Source organism: Drosophila teissieri, chromosome X (assembly GCF_016746235.2).
Source record: "Drosophila teissieri strain GT53w chromosome X, Prin_Dtei_1.1, whole genome shotgun sequence".
Lineage (NCBI taxonomy): Eukaryota > Metazoa > Arthropoda > Insecta > Diptera > Drosophilidae > Drosophila > Drosophila teissieri.
The window spans coordinates 7,319,853-7,342,502 of NC_053034.1; the positions used below are offsets into that span (position 1 = coordinate 7,319,853).

Below are 22,650 nucleotides of genomic sequence, written 5' to 3' on the forward strand. Positions count from 1 at the left end.
AAACTTTCATAAAATTTATTCCTGAATAGCTGATGTGCTGCATGGCAAGCGAGTGTAAAAAGTATAAATATTTGATGCGGTTTCTCTGCCGTTTCTTTGGACGAAATTGGCATCGACTTAGGATTGATATGAAATTCTTTACAAAGTGCAAGAGAATTTCATATAAAATGCATTTTACAATTAGCCGCACACGTTGTGGTGTGAAAATTTCTGGCTTCTCGGCTCGTAAAAAGGCATGCACATAAAAGTGAATTTAAGGCAAACCGCCTTTGCAATATAATTTTCTGCACATGTCCGCAACTATATGCAAGTGCACTTAACTTTTATGAATGGTCAGGAGCAAAGTACGAGATTGGGTGCAAGTTTACACCAGGGCTTGCACTTGTTATTTGTTTTGCACATAACATAGTATCACATGGTTAGCTCACTCGTATTTAAAGTTGAATTACTGTAATTATATTAGTTTTTCCAAGGAAATTGATTTAAAACTGCTGGCTTAGTTTGTTTGTAAGTCATTTGGCTTGTGGAAATAATGAGGAACTTTTTGATTAAAATAAAAGGGATAATGTAACATATATTTAAAACATGGCTCATGTTTTTGTGTATCTACAACAACGTTGTCACTGCCACAGTCTTCCAAAGAAGAGTGGAGAAATGCCAGTAGATTAGTTGGGTCAGGTTCTATCGACATTAATCCAGTTACCCACTTTACCCGCAATCTGGCGCCAGTTGGTCGAGTTTAAAGTGCTAGTCGGAGAGTTTAAGCAGCGGCAAAGACAACGATTTTTTTGTTAGGTAATGCCATATTACTATGTCATAATGTCGCCGCTCTTCGCTCGCACGTTCCGCAGTGATAAAAGCCGGGGAGACGGGGTCTTAAACATAAAAATTAAAAATGAAAAAAAAATGCTCGAGAGTGATGTAAAGTCCGTAATCACATGCACGTTCTAGACCCCATTTCTGGAGTCGAGTCGCTGACCCATAAAAGCGGGGATCTCCATGGTCAGCGACATCAGTTCCATCGGCAACATGCAACACCCAAGTTCTCAGTCCAGCTCCTTGGCCCTGCTCCTGACTTTCGTCCTGGCGGCCGTCGGTGTTCACGGCGACTACGATTGGTATGGCGATTACTCGGGCTCTGAACTGGACTACATCTTTGCGGATGCGAACTACGATGCTGTGTGCCCGCCAGGTGGCTATGCTGTCTGCGCCACCGATGGCTACAGCTACCATCCATTCTCGAGCAAGTGCCGCCTGGATGCGCAGAACTTGAAGCTGCTGTTCGCCGGAAAGAAGGGTACGGTTCTCATTCCATACTCCATAATCCTTGCCTATTTATTATATTTTCTTTGCCTTCTCTTCTCCTTTTGCAGAACTAATCCAAACTGACCTGAGCTACTGTCCCTCGTATCCTGGCCAATCGTATGGTTCCCCAGCCCCTGCCCCTAGCTATCAGCCCCAGCCGGTTCAGGATTACGCCCCGGTTCGGTATTCCGCATCGTCTGGCCAGAACTCGTTCGCCTATGCCGCTGCCAGTGGACCTTATGGCGCCAAGGCGGTGGCTGAGGCTCCGGGTCCGTATCCAGTCGCCTCTCCCTCCTACTCCGTCTCGTATCCCGCCGCGCCGGCTGCTTATGCCCCGCCCCCTGCCAAGTATCCGTCGCCGCCCTCGTCCTATCCCGTTTACTCCAAGCCCGTGCCAGCCTATGCCGCCGTTTACAACTACGCTGGCACCACCAAGGCGCCATCTAGCGGCTCGACTACGGCCACTACAGACACCACAACAACCAGTGCATACCCTGCATACCCCACCAAATATACAACCACCACAGCGGCAACAACCGCAGCGGCAACCACTACTGCAGCAACAACTACGGCGGCAACAACTACTGCAGCAACAACCACCGCTGCAACAACCACCGCTGCAACAACTACAGCTGCAACAACAACTGCAGCAACAACCACCGCAGCAACAACCACCGCAGCAACAACCACCGCAGCAACAACCACTGCAGCAACAACTACTGCCGCAACAACTATTGCCGCGACAACTACTGCAGCAACTACTACTGCAGCAACAACCGAAGCAGCAACAACCAAAGCAGCAGCAACCGAAGCAGCAACAACCGAAGCAGCAACAACCAAAGCAGCAGCAACCACTGCAGCAACAACCGAAGCAGCAACAACCAAAGCAGCAGCAACTGTAAGTAGAATGCCAACCAATACTAGAATCTAAAAACTATAAAAATCTAAAAAATTTATTTGTATATTCATATATAACCCCCTTTTTTTTAGAACCCCTAATTAAAAGAGGACAACTATCGATCACCAGCAGCAATGAACAACGCACTAGAAAGTCCAGGAAAACCACAGAACAACCGCAGACAACCGAAGACAACAGCAAACGAAATAATCATTCTGACCACAGCAATATGTAGAGTGTTCAATTTAGCCACAATAAAGCAATCAGTACAGCACATAAACAAATTGAGTCGATCGCATCTGGGTCTTGATTTTTCCAAGGCACTGAAAAAAAATAGTAACTCTAAGATGGATCATCACTTTAAACGAAAAGTTTCTGCACTTATTAATAGCATAAATTCAAGAGTGTTTCACGCTCTCCTAGAGACATTCAAAGTTTAGTGCAACAAAAATGACATACCCATAAATGAGTTTAGTGATAATCTCTTTAGTGGCGCTTTCAAGTTTTATCATTAGATTTTTTCCATGTGAAGTGCGGTTGGGTGCTTTTTTTTTGGTGCTGCGATGTGGGCGGCAGTTATCAGCGCCTCTTGCCCCACACACGCGAACAGGTGTTTGCCATTTTTTGCTGGCCGTATAATTTTCGCTGCGGCTTAATAGAATTTTTTAAGCAGTTTGGTGCCCGCTTTTGTGCCCGCTCTTATCTTTTGACAATAAAGCGGCATTAAAAGCGGGTCGGAAATCGCTGGCGGAAGGGTCGAAACAATAGGGGCCACAATGGTTCTGATTCTGGGGCTGTGTTCATGGAAGGATCCCCCACTTTTGGCGGGAAAACGGAAACGGAAATTAACAAATGCCCCAGGCAGCACTTGGCATGCCAAACAACAAGGACAACCGCCCCGGCTAAAACAGCCATTTATATTCAAATTGTCTTAACTTGGCTCAGATTTTTGTGCCCACCAGCTAGCATTTTGTTTTTTGACATTATTTGTATTTTATTTTTGTATTTTTTCTGCCTTCGAGGGCGGCCAAAAGTTTAATGGGCAAATGTGTTTAATTAAATGATAAACATTTAATTTGGGTCGCCCAGCCTGTCAACACTTTGTTTATTTTTGCAATTTTACTATTTTATGATTTAAGAATTGGTCTTTCAATTAAAGAATTTATTAGAGGCTAAATTATAAAAATGACAGACTGGCATGATTATCGTGTATCAAATGAACTTGGTCTTATACGTGTGCAAGAAAATTTACAGGTGTTTCTTTCTTCAGCGATAAATTGCTGGAATTATCAGTTCAACATAAATAATATTTTTTTTTGTTTTGCTTTGCTGCTTTTTGTATATATTAATGCTGTCGTTGTGCAGAATGATAATTTTGCAACCTCCCCACCTCGAGTCGTGGCATAAACATTTCACAACTTGCGCATATTTTGTGTAAAATAATTTGTAAAATTTCATTTATTTGATTTGATTTACCTAGCCAGCGATGTTGTTTTTTTTTTCTTATTATACCCGTTACTCGTAGAGTAAAAGGGTATACTAGATTCGTTGAAAAGTATGTAACAGGCAGAAGGAAGCGTTTCCGACCATATAAAGTATATATATTCTTGATCAGGATCAGTAGCCGAGTCGATCTGGCCATGTCCGTCTGTCCGTCCGTCTGTCCGTCTGTCCGTCTGTCCGTCTGTCCGTATGAACGTCGAGATCTCAGGAACTACAAAAGCTAGAAAGTTGAGATTAAACATACGGACTCCAGAGACATAGACGCAGCGCAAGTTTGTTGATTCATGTTGCCACGCCCACTCTAACGCCCACAAACCGCATAAAACTGCTACGCCCACACTTTTGAAAAATGTTTTGATATTTTTTCATTTTTGTATTAGTCTTGTAAATTTCTATCGATTTGCCAAAAAACTTTTTGCCACGCCCACTCTAACGCCCACAAACCGCCCAAAACTGCCACGCCCACACTTTTGAAAAATGTTGTGATATTTTTTCATTTTTGTATTAGTCTTGTAAATTTCTATCGATTTGCCAAAAAACTTTTTGCCACGCCCACACTAACGCCCACAAACCGCCGAAAACTGTCAGTGCTGAAGACTCGCCTTCGCACTTCCACTAGCTGAGTAACGGGTATCAGATAGTCGGGGAACTCGACTATAGCGTTCTCTCTTGTTTTTTTTTGTTTTTCGCAGGCAGCTTGTGTTTTCGCTTTGCTCATTAAAACTTTGCACCGCCGTTGGGGAGAGTGCGAAAAGTGCTGAGCAGGCGAAAATATCCAGCACAATTGAATGAACTCTTTCTTTTCAGTTTTTATTATTATTTTTTAATTTTTTTTTTTTTGGTTCAATTGCGGCGCCAGTGACGCTGAATAAAACGCTGAAGTGAAACTTGAAAGACAGCTGCCCAGAGAATCGAAAGGCGTCCGAAGTTTTGATGGCCGATAGCAGATGGCAGTCACAGCATCCTAAGCCAATTATTGGCATTCCCTGGCAGCTCGCATAAATCAAAATTTGCACAGAGCCCACGAAGGAACGCGGCAGCGGCGGAAAAATAAGGGAAAATATAAAGAAAATCGCAGGAAGGAGATTAAGTCGAAGAAGCTGCTACGCAATGGCAGCACTTGAGCGGATTTACATACCAGCAGGTCTAAGATGCTGGTGAGTCCATCGAAAGTGATACTCATTCGTATTGATTTTGATATGAAATCTATTTATATTAAGTTTGTACCATACTGAGTGCTTGGTGTAAGAAAGACTCTCAATAAATTAATTATAAAATTTGTTATGCCAAATATTCCATTGTAACTCATGTTTCTTTGCCACTTTGCTTTGAATTTGTGGCAAATCGAGTGCAAAGTATTTGATGGTCGCCCGAGTGCCATAAATCACAGCTTCGCTTTTAATAAGTTTAAAGCGAAACAAGACAAGATTTGTGGTGGCTTAGCAGCGAGCAAATATTTTACTTAGCTGCCGCGCTGCCACGCCCACTGCCGCATAAATCAAATATCGCCCCTCTTCAATTTCATCTTCCTTTTATTTTGTATCCCATTTTTTTTGGAATAATTCTTTCTGGCCGCCGCGCTGCTCGAATTGATATTTATGGCCGTGAAATCGGCTTATAACATTACCCAGCCCATTTTACAATCAAACATACATATATTGGCCATATATACAACGCTTAGCCAGCCGCGCTGTTTATAATTCAACCGAAAATCGCGCCAAAATCAGATCACACTTAACGGGATGAGAGAAATGTGTTGGTTATTTTTATTGGATTTCATTTGCCCGAACTTGGTACCTGAACTTGGCCAAGAAATCTGCGGGTATTAAGGTCTCTGCCGGAAGCCAAACAACTGGGCAAATTCAATCAAATATTGATTGAAATAAGCGATGCGGTATAAATTTGGATTCCATCAAATGGGTGTAAACAGGCTCCCTATTTTTCGATTTAATTTATTGCGGGAATCTCGACCAGCTTTTCCACTTTACCGACAGCTCGCATCCAATATTCATAGATTTCAATTAATTAGCCACCTGACGATTAATGGGAATTAAGCTGCGTTAAGCACACGTTTTTATTAATGGCCCACTGGAGAGCTATTTATACAGGTATCCATTTCTTTAATTATGCTGTGTATTTTACCTTTTAACTTTTTGAAAAGAATGTTATTCCGTTTAAAAGGCTTATATGTTGTTGTACCTGAAGTTAGGAAACTCTTAAGTTTATGCAGACTGTTTCAAGTTTATTTTCTGTCAACTGGGCTTTCCTTGCTCAAACTTTTCTTTCGTCTGAGTATTTTTAGATGGCAACACAAGGGAAATGAGGGAAAGACAAATGAAGACATTAATAAATCCAACGAGCTATTTGCTATTTAAATAACAGAGAATAACCAAGTAAATGTCCATAAATAAATATGTATTAATTCAACAGCTATCAGTTATAATTGTTAGTTAATTGATTTTATTATTTGTCTACTTCAGAGTAAATTTTAAATTATTAGTTTTGATATCGGTAGATATGTTTTGGTATTTAACAAGTTATTTGTTTGGCATTCCATATCACATATTTCTATTTTAATTAATCTAAACTATCTCATCTGTTACACAAAATTGGTGCTAATCTGAATAGATCGCTGATAGCATTTTGTCAGTGGTTGGCTTAAATTTTCAACTGCTCGCGGTGACATTAGCCGAATGCGACTGCGAATGGCTTTGTTTATCCAGCTCAGCGAATATTGGTTATTAATAGGCGTTGATGGGGGAATCAGTCAATGCCCACGGCACACGGTATTAACTTATTTGAATGTCCACGGCTAATGGACGTGGAAAAAGGGAAAGAGACAGTGCCAGTCTCCATTGAATATGTTTGTTTGCAAAATTAATCAAAAGCACAACTGACAGCACAAGGAGCGTCACAGGGAAAATAAATTAAAAATACATAAGGCGCTCAATTACGAAATTCGGTACATTTAATTTGTAAGCAAGCATTTGCAAGCCAAAAACAAGAAAATAAAGACAAGAGACGGGCCGGCAAAAAAGCGGCCATAGAAACACAGTGGCCAAACGCAGTTTCACTGCCCATGAAAATGGAATCCAATTTCCATGTACTTCTTTTTTTTTTCCACCGCTGTTGCTGCCTCTGTCGCTTTTCCGTGTTTCTTTTTTCGTGATATCTTTATACTGTTGGTTTCGGTTGCCTACTGTTCCGGGGGCAATATAAAAATTTAATATTCGCCCAGAAGTCGGCTGCAATAAAATGCTCAAGAGAATGTAGTGGCGCAAGTAACTTCAATGCGGAATCATAAACCATGATCCGGAGTCCGCTGACCCCCCAAATTATGTTGTAAAAGTGGCGAAAAACAAGCAAATGACGACACTTGAGATCCCATTTCCCCAGCACTCACATTTTCCCCCAAAACAGGAAAAACAGACAGAGAAACAGAAGCCGAGGACCAGACAGACGCCTCATCATTAGTCGAATGGTCAGTGGGCCACTTTAAGAGCTACTGGTACCGAATGCCGAGTGGAGCGGGGAAAAGTCGGGAAAAAAGGCTGGAAAATTGGTCCGTGGAGTGGGTGAGTTATAGAGGTCCTATTTCGAAACGGACCGCAACTGAACAGAGCATATGCAAACTCGTTTTGGGGCTCGTGCTTGGCCAAAATCAGTCATAACTTATTTGCAGGCTTATCGAATGACAAACTCCGAGTGCAATGCAAAGGCTAAGTCTTTGTGTGGGATAACAAAAGTAAGCATATTTAGTCCAGACCTTGACCCACAAGCCAGTCTTTTATTCTAATTTCACAATGAGATATTGATTCAACTTGCCATGCCGAGAAGGAAAGTAGCACGCAGTTTATGTAAAACATTTTTGTCCAACTTTAACAGACTAAAGTAGATAATACCTGCAACTGAATATATTTAATTATGTTTTCCCTTTGCAGCCTTAGTTGAGATGGTACATTTTGTAACCTTTTGACATTTTTTAATTAACCATGAGTCTGCCATTTTAATTGGCCTGTCCATGGCGGTGTAAAACACTGGTTAGGCCAAAACATCGGCTCACATTTTGTCCGTGTCCGTGTCGACACTTGTAGGGCCTTTAATGAAGCACCTGTCATCAATGTATTTGCGGTGGGACGCGACTCCTTTGGCTCTGCGTAGTCAGCTGTCATGTACACAAGTGCTCACCCCCCACCCCACCCTCATTCCGACATCTAAATGCCCTTTGACCCCTTCGCAAAGCCCCCGCACATGTCGGCGTGTCAACATGGCCACCAACTAATGAGCCCTCGTTTAGCAGCATTTGGTATTGCAATCGGCGCCGATCCTTCAAGAGGAATATTTAAATAACAACGAGAAAAGGGAGGTTAAAAATGAGGGTAAACGAAAGGAAGCCACGTGCATCAAGGAATTCAACATGTTACTTCAAGAAATTTAAAAATAAAATGTGATAAGACATAGCCGTATCACTTTAGATAATATTTACAAAATATTCTATGCAATTTCTACTTATGCAATTTAATTGTGCAAATAATACCACTCATTTTTAAAGCTTCACTAAGTTTCTACCTATGCAATTTAATTTTGCAAATAATACCACTAATTTTGAAAGTTAGCAGAATATTCCAAATATTTCAACATTGCGACTGCATTGTGCGATGGTTGCAATGCCCGGGATGAACATGTTAAATTCGACACAATTTTCGCAGACAGACGGGAGGACATTTGCCGGAAAGCCGGCTTTGAATGAGTCTTGAAACTTGGCTGTTTGGGGGGTGGAAATTGAAATGGAAACGGAACTGAACTGAGCTGAACTGAGCTGAAATGAACTAAACTGAAGACCGTCGAAGTTCTCGCAATGGCAGCACATAAATCAGCTGGCTCCGCTTCGTGCATAACTTATTGCACACTTTGGGGCAGCTAAATTGCAATTGTTTGCTGCCACACATTTCGCACAGTCATGGGCGAATTTGTCTTGCCTCTTAGCCTTAAGCCTTAAGCCTGGTAGTAAACAAAACAAACAGATACATATACATACATGTGTGTGTGACACAAGGATGTTATTCTGCGCACTGCTAATTGAATCAGAAACCGCAGCATAAAATCAGCAAGCAAAATAAAAACGGCAACGCGGCCAACGCGGCGGATGCGCAATGTGAAATGCGAATGGGAAAAAAGGGACTATTTTAGAGCGTAGCCAAAGGATTGCCGACCAGATTGATAAATCCCCAGGCGGAATGCCTTTGACATAAAAAAAGAACGCAAAAGAGTGGGGAATACATTTATGCGATTCCTGAATAAATCATTTACTTGCAGTGACGTTCTCCTTTTTATATTCCCTTTCCATTTCAGCCCCCAAAATAAATACGCTCCTAAGTTGTGTGTTGCGTGTGTGTGCTTGGGCATTTGTATTTTGCGTGAGATTTTCGGACATGACAGGATGTCTGTTTTTTTCCAACGGAACCCATGGCGTATGGGCAATATGCGTGGCGCGTAAAATAAACAATATTCACACAGCGAAAAGCCGCACGAATTTAGCAAATTTGCCGAACAAAGCGCGCAATTAAATGTAATTTAATGTTCTCTGCTTACCTCGACGGCGGGGTGCCTGCCGTACTGTGTTTTTTCCGATCGAAGTTTACGACTTCGATAAACGATCGAATTACCGAGTTACGCGCCAAAAATCGCAACACTTGAAACCAAAAAAAAATTGAGAACTTCGGAACCCGCGAGCGTTGTGTTCGCCACAGCAACCGGTTGGCAAGTGAATACAAAAATCGAGAACGATGCTGGGAAAACCGACGCGAAGGATTCAAATGGTTAAGCAGTTCACGTCGAACTGCTTGCCGAAAACTGTTATACAACAAGGGTGCTGTTATATTTCTTTTAAATATTTCATTAAAAAAAACATAGCAGCAATAAACAACTCATTTTCAAAATCTTTTGTTGAACTGAATTCTTAATACTAAATTACTAGCTCTTTTCGTAGTTCGGAAATAAATTTTAAGTTCATTTTCATAAAATAAATGCTTGTTTTAGTAACAACAGCTATCAGCATTTATTGACGGCCAACAATTAGAGTCCCAAACAAAAGCATATTCCCAAAAAAACCCTGCTGAAAGGTATCATCGAGTTTTTCCACCAAGAACGCTGGTTTCGCTGCTTGCAGAGCTTTTGGCGCAAGCAGTGAAAGCGCTCTACAAATGTTGTTCATGCCAAGCAGTGTTTTGTACTGAAGATTGCGGGGTTTTCGATTTACAAATGCTTCATTGTACTCGGATTCAAAAAATAGGGGGCACTCAATATCTGAGCCACGGCCAGGCAACTGAGACGAGACCGAAGAAAGAAAATTCGAGAAGGTGTTTTTTATATATGCACCTTTTTTTTTGGATTTCTAGCGGTACTTACAATGTATACAATGGAAATGTTGCTCTGGCACGTATAATTATGATAGACAGACGCCGTCTGCGGGTCTTGTTTGTAGTCATTGTTGTTTCTGCAGAGATTTACCTTTTGGGAAGAACAAGTCGCTCGTATAAATAGTTGTCGAAGGGTAGGGTGAAGTCATCAGTTACACGCCAACCATTAAAATGTTGAGAGCGTTTGCCATTACTACTTTCCTGCTTACAGCATTGACCTCGTCCCAAGGACATAGGGACGATTATCTGAGATTTCCAGATCCAGGAAATATTCCCAGCTATAACCAACGACCCTGTGGGCCCCGAGTCTGTGGCAAAAGTGGGCATTGCTATCGCAGCTTTGAGAGCATTTGTGACTTTAACGATTACAATCTGAAGATGATATTCAGTGGCCAAGAATGTAAGAAATAGAATGTAAAACCTAGATGAATATTTATATGATAGCATTATTATGAAATTGTTAAATAATATGCTGTTCTTCCTTTTACATAGTATTTCAATTGACAGAGCCCACCTATTGCCAATCGTCGCCCCCACGGACAAAGCTTATTGATGTCGGCTACTATTTTAATCACCGCAGTTTGTTAGTTGCTCAACCGCAGCCTTCGACTTATTCATCGCCTATTCCACGACCCAATATTCCCCGAAATCCGGAAAATATTGAACGTTACGAGGCATATCCGTCAGCAGAATCGTATGGGCCAGTTCAAGACTATGTGCTTCCTTATCCGGTATGGGGATTTAAGCGGCCCCAAGTCCCACCAAGAAATCACCCAGTCAGTTATAGACCTCCTTATTGGTCCTATCCACCACGGCGGCCCGGAACAACCAAGCCATGCTACGAAAAAACTACAACCACCACAAAGGCTCCCGAAATCACCACCACAAATGCTCCCGAAACCACCACCACAACAACGGAGGCATCAACAACGACGACTACAACTGAACCTTCAACATCAACAACCACAACAAGCAAGCCCAAAACAACAACTACTGAATCTGCACCAACATCTACGGAAATAATAACAACAACCACCGAACTCACAACAGCAACGGAACCAGCAACAACCAAACAACCAGCAACAACCACACAACCAGCATCAACAACACAGGATATTACAACTGCAGAACCTACTACAAGCACAACTGCAGATCCAGCTAAAAGCACAACTACAGAGCCAACAACAACCACAGAACAATCTAGTACTACAGAGCCAACCACAACCACAGAACAACCTAATACCACAGAGCCAACAACAACCACAGAGGTCACTACAACCACAGGGCCAACAACAACCACAGACCCCACAACAACCACAGAGCAAACAACAACCACAGAGCCAACAACAACCGCAGAGCCCACAACCCCAGAGTTAACAACAACCACAGAGCAAACAACAACCACAGAACAAACAACAACCACAGAGCCAATAACAACCACAGAGTCAGCAACAACCACAGAACTTGCCACAACTACAGATCCAACGACAACAACGACTCTGTCAACAACAACTACTGGTTTACCAACATCCACGGAACCATCAACAACAACTACTGGTTCACCAACATCCACGGAACCATCAACAACAACTACTGCAACGACTACTACCAAATCTTTAACGACAACAGACCCAAGCTCTTCATCTACAAAAACCACGACGGTTTCTTCCACAACAACAACAAAAGATCCAGCAACGACAGAATCTTTCACAACAACTACGACAGTTCCTTCTACAACGACAACAAATGATCCAACTACACCTGCTGAAACGTCTACAGTAACAACAACCCCGGTTTCCACAACAACGACTTCGAAACCCTCCACAACTTCTTCAACAGATTCTTCTACAAGCACAACAACTACGGATGCCCCATCGACGACTACAACAACCACTGTAGCTTCTACAACAACTAACCCGGCGACTGTAAGTAAAATATATAGCGTTATAACAGCATATAATAATAAAACACTTTTCTTATAGACCAAACCTGTAACTGTGGAGGTTACCAACGAGGATGGACAAATAGTCGACTTCGAACTGGCAGCCATGGCCGTGAATCCGGAAACAGGAGAGCCAAACTGTGCGGAGCCCACCAATGTCGTGATAACCACAGGATCAAGGATCGTGTTCCAGTTCTCTGGGTGCATTGTGGCGAGGGTTGCCACCAGAGTTACCACTGAACCAACAACCTCGACCAGCACCACGGTAGCAACAACAACCCAAAGTACCCCGTACTATCAGTGGTATGGCGGTTCATCGGCCTACGCACAGTCCCAATTTCTATATGCATATTAGATCAACATTAATATATTTATAGAATTGAATTAAGAGATTGATCCCATTTTATGTAAATATTTTGTTCATTAAGAACTCAATAAAAGCCATTAAATGAATAACGAAACTCTGAATCAGAATATATTTTTAATAAACTCAAGTACAGGAAAGAAAGCTACAGCTTTCTCTGTCTAAAAATACGAAATGCAGGTAATTTGTATTTCGCTGATTGGAACGCCACATATACCAATGCATCACGTTTTCTATTTTATTTGAAATGGGAATACAAGTAAACGGCGTTAGACTTCAATGTATATCATGGGAAACGTGATCTTTGATGGTTGGCAAATGCCGCACGTGAACTGCGAATTGCCCTTCAACCCAACAAGCCGAAATCAAGTTCAAGTTCCCGGCTGTAAAATGCTATTAGCATTCTGCTGACTCATGTCTTAGCTCATTTTCTTTACGAAGAACTGCAGTTCGCAGACAAATTCACATGACTCAAGGTTGAGCCGAGCTCAACGCGGCGATAATGGTCAATAAATTTCATAATAAAGTGCAAGAGAAATTGAAAGTGGGAGAAGAGGCGTCTGCGGTGTCTGCCGGCCGATTGATACGAAATTATGAAAATAATATTATAATAACTGTGACTGAAACAGAGTCCCCGACACGTACACCCACATTGCCAGTGTATGAGCACACCGAGTGTGAGGACGTATATAAACTGGATGCCGCGGAGGTCACGGCATAGTCGCTTTCGAACCGTTCTGAAAATGACAGCTTTCCTAGTTTCCATATCCATTGCAATCGCCCTCCTCGCCGCCGCTCAGGCATGGGATTACGGAGTTCCCTACTATCCGGCACCGCACTACTTCGAGCAGCAGCAGCCATATGATCTGCGGTGTCCGCCGTCGGGTCCCGAGAGTCTGGTTTGTGCCGGAGCTCCGGGTGCCCAGCCATCCACCTTCCCCAGTCTCTGCGAGGTGCAACGTTTCCGCGCCCTAACTGGCATAAGTAAGTACTCAACTGGGATCCAAAAGCAAATCACTCAACCACTCTCTCTGCAGACTGGGAGATCATCCACGAGAATAGATGCGAAACATTGGAGGTCTGCCCGGACAACTGCCAGGATCAGTACAGTCCGGTGTGCGGAAAGTACAAGGACACCAGGCGCAACTTCAGGAGCGAGTGCGAACTGCAGCTGGTCAAGTGCCGCACAGGACATCGTGAGTACTCCGAAAGATATAAGAACATAGTCTTTAAGTAACTAAGCTTATGGCAAGCATATTGATTACCTTAAACATATTCATTTTGATTTGATGGTGGCTTTTTAAAATATACGCAAAAAGCTTTTATATAATTTAAAAAACGTCAGGAACTAAATTTGAAGTCGCAGAAAGTTAAGTTTTAGTGGCACGTCTAGCCAACCTCGAGGCATGATTTTTTATATTTTTAAAAGTTGTATACGTAATAAGCTTGGCATTATACTAAAACTGTAAGTTATGCAAATAGTTACTCAAATGATATATTTCTTATTGCAGCTTGGCGAAAGCAACACGATGGTCCTTGTGAAAGCAGGTATCCTGTTCCTCAGTCGCCCCGCGTTCAGAACTACAATCCCTATGCGATTAATCCTTACCAACCGAACACCCAAGCTCGTGGAGCCTATGGAGCCCAAGGACCTTACGGCTCTCAAGGACCTTATGGATCTCAAGGACCATATGGATCTCAAGCATCTCACGGATCTCAAGGATCTCCTGGAGCCTACGGTCCATATGGGCCGCAATCTCCCCCTCAGCCCTATCCGCCAAGTTCATTTGTGTCCCCGAAACCCAGCTATGATGCGCCCATCTATCAGCCCTATCAGATATCCTGGGAAAATCTGCCCACCGAGTATGCCGAAACCCCCAAACCCTATCCGAATCCAGCCTATGAGGCTACACCAACTGCTACTGCCACAACTGCTTATACAACTTCTTCCACAACTAGTACTACAACTGCTCCCACAACTACTACCACAACTACTACTACAACTGCTCCCACAACTACTACTACAACAGCTCCCACAACTACTACCACAACTACTCCCTCACCTACTACCGCAAAAGTCACAACTACACCTCAACCAGATGAATCAGAGACCCCAACTGCAGTTCTAAATCCCAGGCAGAATATAAAGGTGAATGCTGTGTTCGCACCCGACCAAGAGCCTCAAGAATCTACAGAGCCCAGTTCCACGGAGCCCAGTTCCACGGAGCCCAGTTCCACGGAGTACAGTGCCACCGCTCCGCCTTTGAAAAAATACGAAACTACTGCTACTCCCAGACATGCTACAACCACTGCAAGGCCCGCGAAACCTCCTCTAACGATAAACGCTGCTCAAGAACCTGAAGAGGAGGCTCAGCAGACTGAATCGCCAGCAACTGTCAAGTCTTTCAATGCTTATAATTCATATTCAGCCAACACCCCCACTGAAGCTCCTGAGGCCGAAGAGATTACGGAGTCGTCCTTTGGCAAGCTCTTCAAAGTGAATGAAGTCCAGATAAGTACTGAGAAGACAACTGAAGAGGCTGATGAGGCAACGCAGGCCACCACTCCTAAAGCGGCCCCTACTTACCCATCGTATCCAACTTATGCATCCTCAAATGCATATAAAACTTATCCAGTCTATGCTTCAACAGAAGCTTCAGAGGATGAGGAAGCTACCGAGAATTCTTTCAACAAGTTGGTCAAAATAAACAAAGTTGCAGAGAGGACTGAAAAGAATGATGATGAGATAAGTACTGAGGAGACGGCGACAGAAACTACTACGACAACTAAAGCACCAAAGACTTACGCATCGTATCCGACTTATCCAGCCTCAAAGGGATATGCAACTTATCCAACCTATAGCACCACTGAAGACCCAGAAGATGAAGAAGCTCCTAAAGTGGCCATAGACAAGTTGGTGAAAGTAAATAAAGTGCAGATAAGTACTGAGGAGGCGGAAACGGAGCCTAGCACAACCGAAGCGCCAACTACTTACCCATCATATCCGACTTATCCAGCCTCGAGTGTGTATAAAACATACAGCTCCTCTGAGACGCCAGACGATGATGATGATGACGATGACGAACAGGACGAGGAAGCCGCAAGAAGTCCATTGGACAAAGCCTTAAAGATCAACGCAGTCGCCGATCCAGAAACCAATCAGAACACACCATTGCCAGAAACCTCCAGCGATTCTGTCTCAGAAGTGGAAAAGAAACCTGAGATAGATGCAGATAGTGTGGCCAAGAGTGCAAAGACTGAATCTCCAGAAATGCCAGAAATTGTCAGGACAGAAAGCGTTAGTAAGAACGGAACGCAGGTCAACTTGGAGGTGACCTGCAAACGAGAGTCCAAGAAACTAAAGCTGGACACATCGAGCTCCGATCGAAGCAACATTTATTTCATATTTTTGGGCTGCTAAACAAGTTGTATACTGTGTTCTAGTGTAATTGTATGTTGTTAGTGTAGTACAATGCTGCTGTCAATGTTTAATGTTTAACGTTTAAAGTTTAAAGTTCAAAGTTAGGAAGTTAATATAATAATAAATGTTTGCGTTCGAAACTAAGCTAATGTTAAACGTTTAAAGTTCAAAGTTAGAAAGTTAATATAATAATAAATGTTTGCGTTCGAAACTAAACTGATTTTTCTTGGAATTAGCGCATGGCGATCAAGGTTTCGTTGGGCAGTATACGGTAGTCCCAATAGTTGTATATCTCCGTACTTGAAGTCAAGTTGCCAGAGTTGTTGGTGTCGTTGTTCTCAATGTAAGTAACTACCGTGAAGTTTTCGTTGTCCTTTTTCATCTCGATGGCATCGCCGTCCAAGTTCCTGGGTGCTGTTATGTTGTTCAGCGTATCTTCTATCATTTGCATCACGTCATAGGGCACTCCCAATATCCAACTAATCATCGCCATCTCCTTCCTCCATGCCCGCTCTTCATCGTATAGAATCGGATTTCTGTTCAAATCGATTTCCTCCAAAATCTTTGCCTGAGTCGCATTCCACATGCATTGCGGTTGGGTAATATTCATCACTCCATAGTAGAGTACGTGTATTACAAATATAAAGAGCGGCTGCAGTGCGGTGTAATTAGAAGAAGTGCTATCTTTGCTTCGTTTTTCACAAGTGCGCTTACCATGAAATTCATGTTTTCCAAAGTTTTTCTTTATTTTTCCGGCTTGTTATTGATCAGCAGTAAGGCAGTCGAAATTTTCTGAGTTATTTTGCCAGTCGAGTGAAAGTCGAGCAGAAAGAGCCTACTTTGCTGACATACCAAAGGTTTGAAATAAAAAATCAAGCATAAAAGTTACCTACTATATTATATTGTTAAAAAATAAATCGTTATAATCGAGCAAAATCTTTCAATCATCACCATCAGATTTATTTGATACTTCAAATGAGAAGAACAACCAATGCTCTTTAGTAAAGTTATAATGTTGTTTTTTATAATTTAAAGTATATTCGAAACAGCTGAATAAATATTTTCAATAAATATTAGGTTACTTTTTACATATGTAGTTCCTAAACTACTTTGGTTTGTGCAGCTGCCGTGGATTTGTGAGTGGTGCTCATTGCCTGTGTAATCGCCTCCGAATTTTCCGTGCTGGTTTCCTCGTCCATCTCCGTGGTGCTGGGCATCCGTGCAGACAGAAAGGATTGGACAGTGCTGGTGCTCAAGGGATTGATGATCCTGGTTGCGGCCAAAACGGGCTTGGGTGTTGTGGTGGAGGAGGATGTGGTGGTGCTGCTGGTTTTGGTAGTGGTGCTACTGGGCATGGAATAGGGTTCCGTGACACGACCAACTTCGGGCAGAAACATGGAGAGCGAGGAGTCGGTTATCTCGCCGTAATCGTGACCCACATCGGGTATATTGTACACATTGTAGGCGTCCACGGCCTGGGAAACGGAGACCATGGGATTGGCCAGGCTCATCAGCTGCTGGAACTGCATGGGCGAGGGACTGGTGCTGGTCTGTTTGGTGGGCCTCATCCTGGGCGTCGTCGTGATTCTGGTGGTGGTCGTGGTGACGGAGCTCCTCCTGGGCGTGGTGCTGCTGCGCCGCGGAGCAGGAGTGGCCAGCATTACGTATACCTTCTTCGGAATGCTGGCGAACTTGGAAACGGAGGCCTGGTATGTTGGTCGCTTTTTCTTGTTGCGACGCAGTTTCTTTTTGTGCCCACTTTTGGTGGGCGTCTGACAAGGACCCTTGTGCAGGATTCGCAGGACTAAGTATACATAGTACATAAAGTAAATTATAAACAGAGGTATACATGCGTACAGACCCTGTTTCGTGTGGCACTCGCGTCGTCGCATCTCACACTCGTTGGCGAACGTCTGGGGCACAGCGCCTGCGATCTCGGCCAGCGCGCAAACGGGACGCGCCACCTGGGTGCACTTCATCGTCTGGCAGGTGGGCAGGCAGCGCTCCATCTCCGTGGGCTCCAGTTCTGCAGTTCGGCAAAACACTCAGCGCAATGGGACATGAATCTACAATCAGTGCACTCACCTGTGCCATGCTGGAAGAGCATCTTCATGTTGGCCGCCTCCAAGCGGCAGTTGTTCTCGAAGTAGAAGCTATCGGTGCCATTGGTGGCACAGACTGGCACGCCGCCTGGCTGGCAATTTGGCTGATAGTCCACGTACTGGATCTGCATGGGCCCCAGGCCCTTGTGCTCCTTGTCATCCGCATCCTGGCCCAGGCCCGCTTCGCCCAGGATCTTGGCGTACTGGTCACTCGTGTAGTGCGGATCACCCATATGCCAGTTGGCAATGGGCGAGCTTTTCTGGGCCACCACTCCAGCGCCAAGGATGGCAAGAACTTGCAGCAGGATTAGAATCATGGTAAAAGCTCGTCTCTGTTTCTGTTTCTGCTGTGTTTGAACCTCGAGTGGCTTGTGACCTCCGTGGATCGCATCCAGAGCTTTATAGTGGCTCTGGAGCGGCTTATCACACGAGTGCTCTGCATTTTTGCACTGACACTGCACTTATCGCATACTTTCTTCTGCAATAACCACAATTTTATTTCGATAAGCACCCACGGCAGCAGGTGGCTCTCGGCAGAGCCATTCATAAGTGCTTATCGCACTCTCAACTGTGGGTCATTCACGTGATTGACTCTTTGGCAAATCAGACAGAGGTCATGTACTGGCCCAGTAGATTTATCAAATGACAAGACTCATTTGCAAATTATACATGCTGTAAATATTTTTGATAACTATAAGTTTAATTATAAGTTTAAGTAGCTACACATAGTATTTAACTGTAGTCAAACATTTAAAATATAGCTTTAAAAGGTAAACTTTCAAAGTTTTCTGTTGAGTATCCTGACAAAGGATGCGCTTTTAAGCTCAAAAGCATAGAAGCTTAATTTTTCGTTTGAACAGGACTTTCAATGTACAACTTTTACAATGAGTGAAGATGCCAGTTAGCTTAAAGTTTATTTTAAAGATGGCTTCTTGTGTGTTTTTTTTGAAATATTAAATAAGTACAAAATAAATAATAAATAATTATTAAGTAAACAAAACTTCGGTATTGATTTTCATTTTCTAACGAAAAGTTTCCTAATACAGCTTCTTAATAAAGAACAATTTAACATTCCTATAAAATAAAATGAATTCAAAAAAGGTAAAGGAATGTACCTCTGTAATTCATAACATTGAGAACTGAAAAACATAAAGTGCATTTGGGCGTAAGTAAATCTGTGCACCCCAAATGTGTGAAGTAAAGTACACATGCGTATATACAAAATATCCTTGTGCAAACAAATGTTTTAGAATGTCCTTGGGATCGAGCCCTTTGCCTCGTTTCAGATGTGGTGCAAAGTTTTGAAGAGCCAACTTATTTTTGGGCCAGTTTATTGCTTTGCCGTTATTGAAAATGAAAGAGCAAGGGCGTCTGCCTTGAATGTCCTGCCACATCCTTTTCCACACGTTTACCCACACACGCGCACGCACACGCACACACACACGCACACACAAGCGAAGAGTAATCTGCATATGCTTATGTGGGGGAAAGCAGAAGATACAATTTATTAAACTCTCCTCGTGCACACCCTGCTAAAAATGGCCAAAGTAAACAACAAAAGTTTCCCATTTCCCATTTCCTTGCAGGACGCAGGGTCCTGAGACATTCAAATCCATTATGCGCCCGAACAATGAATTGCTGTGGCACGGAAATAAACCAAAACACGGAAGTCATAGAAGCTGGAAGCACAGCGGAATGCAGTGGCAATCCAAATCGCAAGTCAAAAGCCATGGCAAAATTTGGGAATGAAGAAAGCAAAGCTTTAGCTTATGTGATTAAAGTGATTAAATAGAAAACCAACTTTTCATGGCCAGTCAATTCGAATGCTATGGTAGCAAAAATGTATTAAAAGTATTTATATAATATAGTATAAAATATTTTAATATAAATATAATTATTCAAAAATTTCGCAAATTTAAATAATTGAAAATTGGTATTTGTGTAGAGAGTTCCGCATTCGATGCCGAACTCCGTTGACTGTTGATTTTGCCATTCAGTTTGCCTTCTGTTTTGGTCGCGCACAAAGCACAGGGGTGCTGAGGGAGGGAGGGATTCAGGGAGGTGGGGGGGTATTGGGGTGGCTGTGGGCCAAACAATAAACAAACAAACAAGCTGCAAAAGTGTCACACATTCATCATACATTGTAATATGCCCCTGGACCGGGCCAGAACTTCCTGCAACCCACGCCTCCTGCCACAATTCGCCACTTGGCCACTTGATCACTGGTTACTGTCACCGTCACGGGCTACTGTTCACTGCTCCACTGGTCACTGCTCACTGTTCCCTGGTCACTGCTCGCTGGTCACTGCTCGCTGGTCACTGGTATCCTGTCACTGGTTAGTGGCCATTGTATTTTTTCTTTGCCGGTTTCTGGAGTTTGCAACTCGCAAGAGATGGCGCGTTGTAGGCAAACAGACAAAGGCTGCCAATCGCGGGCAAAAAAACAGAGGCACACTAAGAAAAACTATATATTTATGTTATTTCTATAGTGCACTGAACAAATGTTTAAAGATTATACGAATTAAGGATCAAATTGATTTGATGTTATATGTTATTTGTATGTTTTTGTTGAAAGTTATTGCGAATGTGTTACATTTACTTCAAGGGCAGAGTATCCGTGGTGCGCGCTTTCTTTCAGTGCATTCCGATGGGCGTAACAGGAGGAGAGGGCGTGGTCGCGCGGGGTGGTGCGGTTGCAAAACTATGGAAAAAGTGCAAAAAGGTCAGTAAATTAATGTGCAAAACAGGCGCTGGATAAACTTTGAATGTGTCGTGTTTGTGTGCAAGTGTGTGTGTGAGTGTGTTTGTTTGTTTGTGTGCTGGAAAAGCTGACGGTAGGCGTGGCTAAGCCGCCCACAGGCTGACCGTGAGAGAAAGTGGGGGGATGTGGAAAATCTGAGGGGGGGGAGGGGGGGGAGGGGGGGAGAGGAGTTTGCTTTGAGTTACGAGCGCCCCTTTTCGCAAAAGGCACTCACACAAGTAAACAAACAAGCTCACACAGATACGCACACTCACACGCACGCACATATTTCATTTACACAAATACAAACACAAACACAAGTGCAAACAGTATTCAGATTTTACCAAAGGGTTATCGGAAGGGCAAAAGAGAAAAAACATAATAAATAGAAACGACAGCCGCATTTATTTTCCAATTTATTCACCCGACGATAATGATAAATTCGTTAGCTTAGCCGCATAAATTCAATTTAAGTCGAAGCCGCTCTCGCCTTAAATTAGACGTTAAATTTTCAACTAATAAATCAATATTTTAATAATTTATACAAATTGGGTATGTTCCCGAGTTCCCCACTCCTCCCCCCACCATATCATGATCGATTACTTCATTTTTGGGGGTTGTTCTCCGAATTTGGGCGACTGATTGCTTGGTTTTTTTTTGTTTTCATTTTTTTTGGGATTTTATGTGATTATGGTTATGATGTGCGGTAGGTTGGCTGACAGGGGAATATGCACTCTATGCGAAAACAAATTACTTTCAAATTAGTTTCCACAGGTGCGACGAAACGAGTTGGAGTTGATGAGCAACTCAAAAGGGAATCCTTCATTTGTGAGTGAAAACTGTTGACATTTCGCCAGTTTATGCAAACAAGTTGCTGGAAACTTTATTAATAATGTTCCAGCCATTCATGACTATTCAACAATCCGAATGAATAAGTGAAAGTTATGTATATTTTTATGGCAAATGCAACAAATATTTGTCATCGCTTATTTCAAATGACAAGTTTCTGTTACGTTTTATAGCTTGTAATTGCAGCTATAATTTCAAATTATTATATATTCCAATTTAACTTGCTCTTGAAGCTATTTATCTAATTGCCTTGCCATTAACATTTAGTTGACACTAAGTTTTAAAGTATATACAAGTATGCTACTATATTGCTATGGCCTGCTTTTAAAGTTGACCAAATTTTCAAGTGCAAGCCAAAGGCCTTGGCAAGAAACTTTGAACCAGAAACGATGTATCCAGCTTATGTATGTCAAATGAATGTATGAAGGGGACGAGGAAGGCAGCCGGACATCTTTGCCATAACTTAAACGGAGTTTCTAATGGCACCCTAATGAAAACTTCATCGTTTTGTCAGATTCTCGAAAACAATTTGCATAGGAACGGGGGGCATGCAAAACAGCCATAAATCATTTAGCACTAAGACCCCTGGACTGTCGCCGTCTCTTTTTTTCCCCCATTCCCCTACTCCTCTATTCCCCTTGCAAACACACAACCATCTCTTTCCAATGCTGGTTGTGCTGTCTCTTTCTGCGGCTGGACGGCTGGCTGTCTGGATGCTGTTGGCTTCATTGTGCTTTTAATTCCAATTTTAATTTCACACCAAAACTTTGGTCCTGCGTTGGCGGTGAGTTTCTTCGCCCTTTTTTGTTCATGGGAAAACCCATTCCAGTTGTTACAGTTTTCTTTTGAAACTTTTCTCTTGTCCATGTCGTGTCGTTGTCCTTCCGATTGCGGTGAATGATAATGAACGCAACGCACTGCCACCCACCACTATAAATATATCCCTTAAATACATACGTATCCATTGAAAAACCCTCGGGATCCAATTAAAGAGCCCAAAAAACTGCGGCCAGGTGGGTAAACAAAACTCAGTTTTGTAATTAAGAGCAAAAATCAAATAAAGAATCCTTTGGCGATTACTCAGAGGAAATGTCCAAAATCAAATCA

The 22,650-nt window shown here is 42.8% G+C and overlaps 5 protein-coding genes across 5 annotated transcripts; 3 read left to right on the top strand and 2 right to left on the bottom strand.

Moving 5' to 3' along the window:
- The first annotated feature begins 1,001 nt into the window (after positions 1-1,001).
- LOC122623542 (spore coat protein SP96) lies at positions 1,002-2,483 on the top strand. Its single transcript, XM_043802757.1, has 3 exons — positions 1,002-1,297; positions 1,374-2,203; positions 2,296-2,483. The coding sequence occupies exons 1-3, from the start codon at positions 1,030-1,032 to the stop codon at positions 2,302-2,304; spliced, it is 1,107 nt and encodes a 368-aa protein (XP_043658692.1). The 5' UTR covers positions 1,002-1,029; the 3' UTR covers positions 2,305-2,483.
- Positions 2,484-10,288: 7,805 nt separating this feature from the next.
- Positions 10,289-12,441, top strand: LOC122623541 (mucin-2). Its single transcript, XM_043802756.1, has 3 exons — positions 10,289-10,525; positions 10,618-12,050; positions 12,108-12,441. The coding sequence occupies exons 1-3, from the start codon at positions 10,297-10,299 to the stop codon at positions 12,420-12,422; spliced, it is 1,977 nt and encodes a 658-aa protein (XP_043658691.1). The 5' UTR covers positions 10,289-10,296; the 3' UTR covers positions 12,423-12,441.
- A 726-nt stretch (positions 12,442-13,167) lies between these two features.
- LOC122623921 (mucin-5AC) lies at positions 13,168-15,870 on the top strand. Its single transcript, XM_043803303.1, has 3 exons — positions 13,168-13,415; positions 13,469-13,627; positions 13,943-15,870. The coding sequence occupies exons 1-3, from the start codon at positions 13,175-13,177 to the stop codon at positions 15,850-15,852; spliced, it is 2,310 nt and encodes a 769-aa protein (XP_043659238.1). The 5' UTR covers positions 13,168-13,174; the 3' UTR covers positions 15,853-15,870.
- Positions 15,871-16,084: 214 nt separating this feature from the next.
- On the bottom strand, positions 16,085-16,703 carry LOC122623922. Its single transcript, XM_043803304.1, has 2 exons — positions 16,567-16,703; positions 16,085-16,504 (listed from the first exon to the last, which is right to left on the bottom strand). Exons 1-2 carry the CDS (start codon positions 16,576-16,578, stop codon positions 16,085-16,087), a joined length of 432 nt encoding a protein of 143 aa, XP_043659239.1. The 5' UTR covers positions 16,579-16,703.
- Positions 16,704-16,854: 151 nt separating this feature from the next.
- LOC122624540 (flocculation protein FLO11) lies at positions 16,855-18,313 on the bottom strand. The gene is made up of 3 exons (XM_043804170.1): positions 17,938-18,313; positions 17,714-17,878; positions 16,855-17,656 (listed from the first exon to the last, which is right to left on the bottom strand). Exons 1-3 carry the CDS (start codon positions 18,269-18,271, stop codon positions 16,953-16,955), a joined length of 1,203 nt encoding a protein of 400 aa, XP_043660105.1. The 5' UTR covers positions 18,272-18,313; the 3' UTR covers positions 16,855-16,952.
- Positions 18,314-22,650: the final 4,337 nt, after the last annotated feature.

Coding starts and splice junctions, on each gene's coding strand:
- LOC122623921 (XM_043803303.1), top strand. CDS start 13,175: ATGACAGCTTTCCTAGTTTCCATATCCATTGCAATCGCCCTCCTCGCC. Junction 13,416..13,468: donor CCGCGCCCTAACTGGCATAA/GTAAGTACTCAA, acceptor CTCTCTCTGCAG/ACTGGGAGATCATCCACGAG. Junction 13,628..13,942: donor CAAGTGCCGCACAGGACATC/GTGAGTACTCCG, acceptor TTCTTATTGCAG/CTTGGCGAAAGCAACACGAT.
- LOC122624540 (XM_043804170.1), bottom strand. CDS start 18,271: ATGATTCTAATCCTGCTGCAAGTTCTTGCCATCCTTGGCGCTGGAGTG. Junction 17,879..17,937: donor GCTCTTCCAGCATGGCACAG/GTGAGTGCACTG, acceptor GCCGAACTGCAG/AACTGGAGCCCACGGAGATG. Junction 17,657..17,713: donor CGAGTGCCACACGAAACAGG/GTCTGTACGCAT, acceptor ATGTATACTTAG/TCCTGCGAATCCTGCACAAG.
- LOC122623542 (XM_043802757.1), top strand. CDS start 1,030: ATGCAACACCCAAGTTCTCAGTCCAGCTCCTTGGCCCTGCTCCTGACT. Junction 1,298..1,373: donor GCTGTTCGCCGGAAAGAAGG/GTACGGTTCTCA, acceptor CTCCTTTTGCAG/AACTAATCCAAACTGACCTG.
- LOC122623541 (XM_043802756.1), top strand. CDS start 10,297: ATGTTGAGAGCGTTTGCCATTACTACTTTCCTGCTTACAGCATTGACC. Junction 10,526..10,617: donor GATATTCAGTGGCCAAGAAT/GTAAGAAATAGA, acceptor CCTTTTACATAG/TATTTCAATTGACAGAGCCC. Junction 12,051..12,107: donor CAACAACTAACCCGGCGACT/GTAAGTAAAATA, acceptor CTTTTCTTATAG/ACCAAACCTGTAACTGTGGA.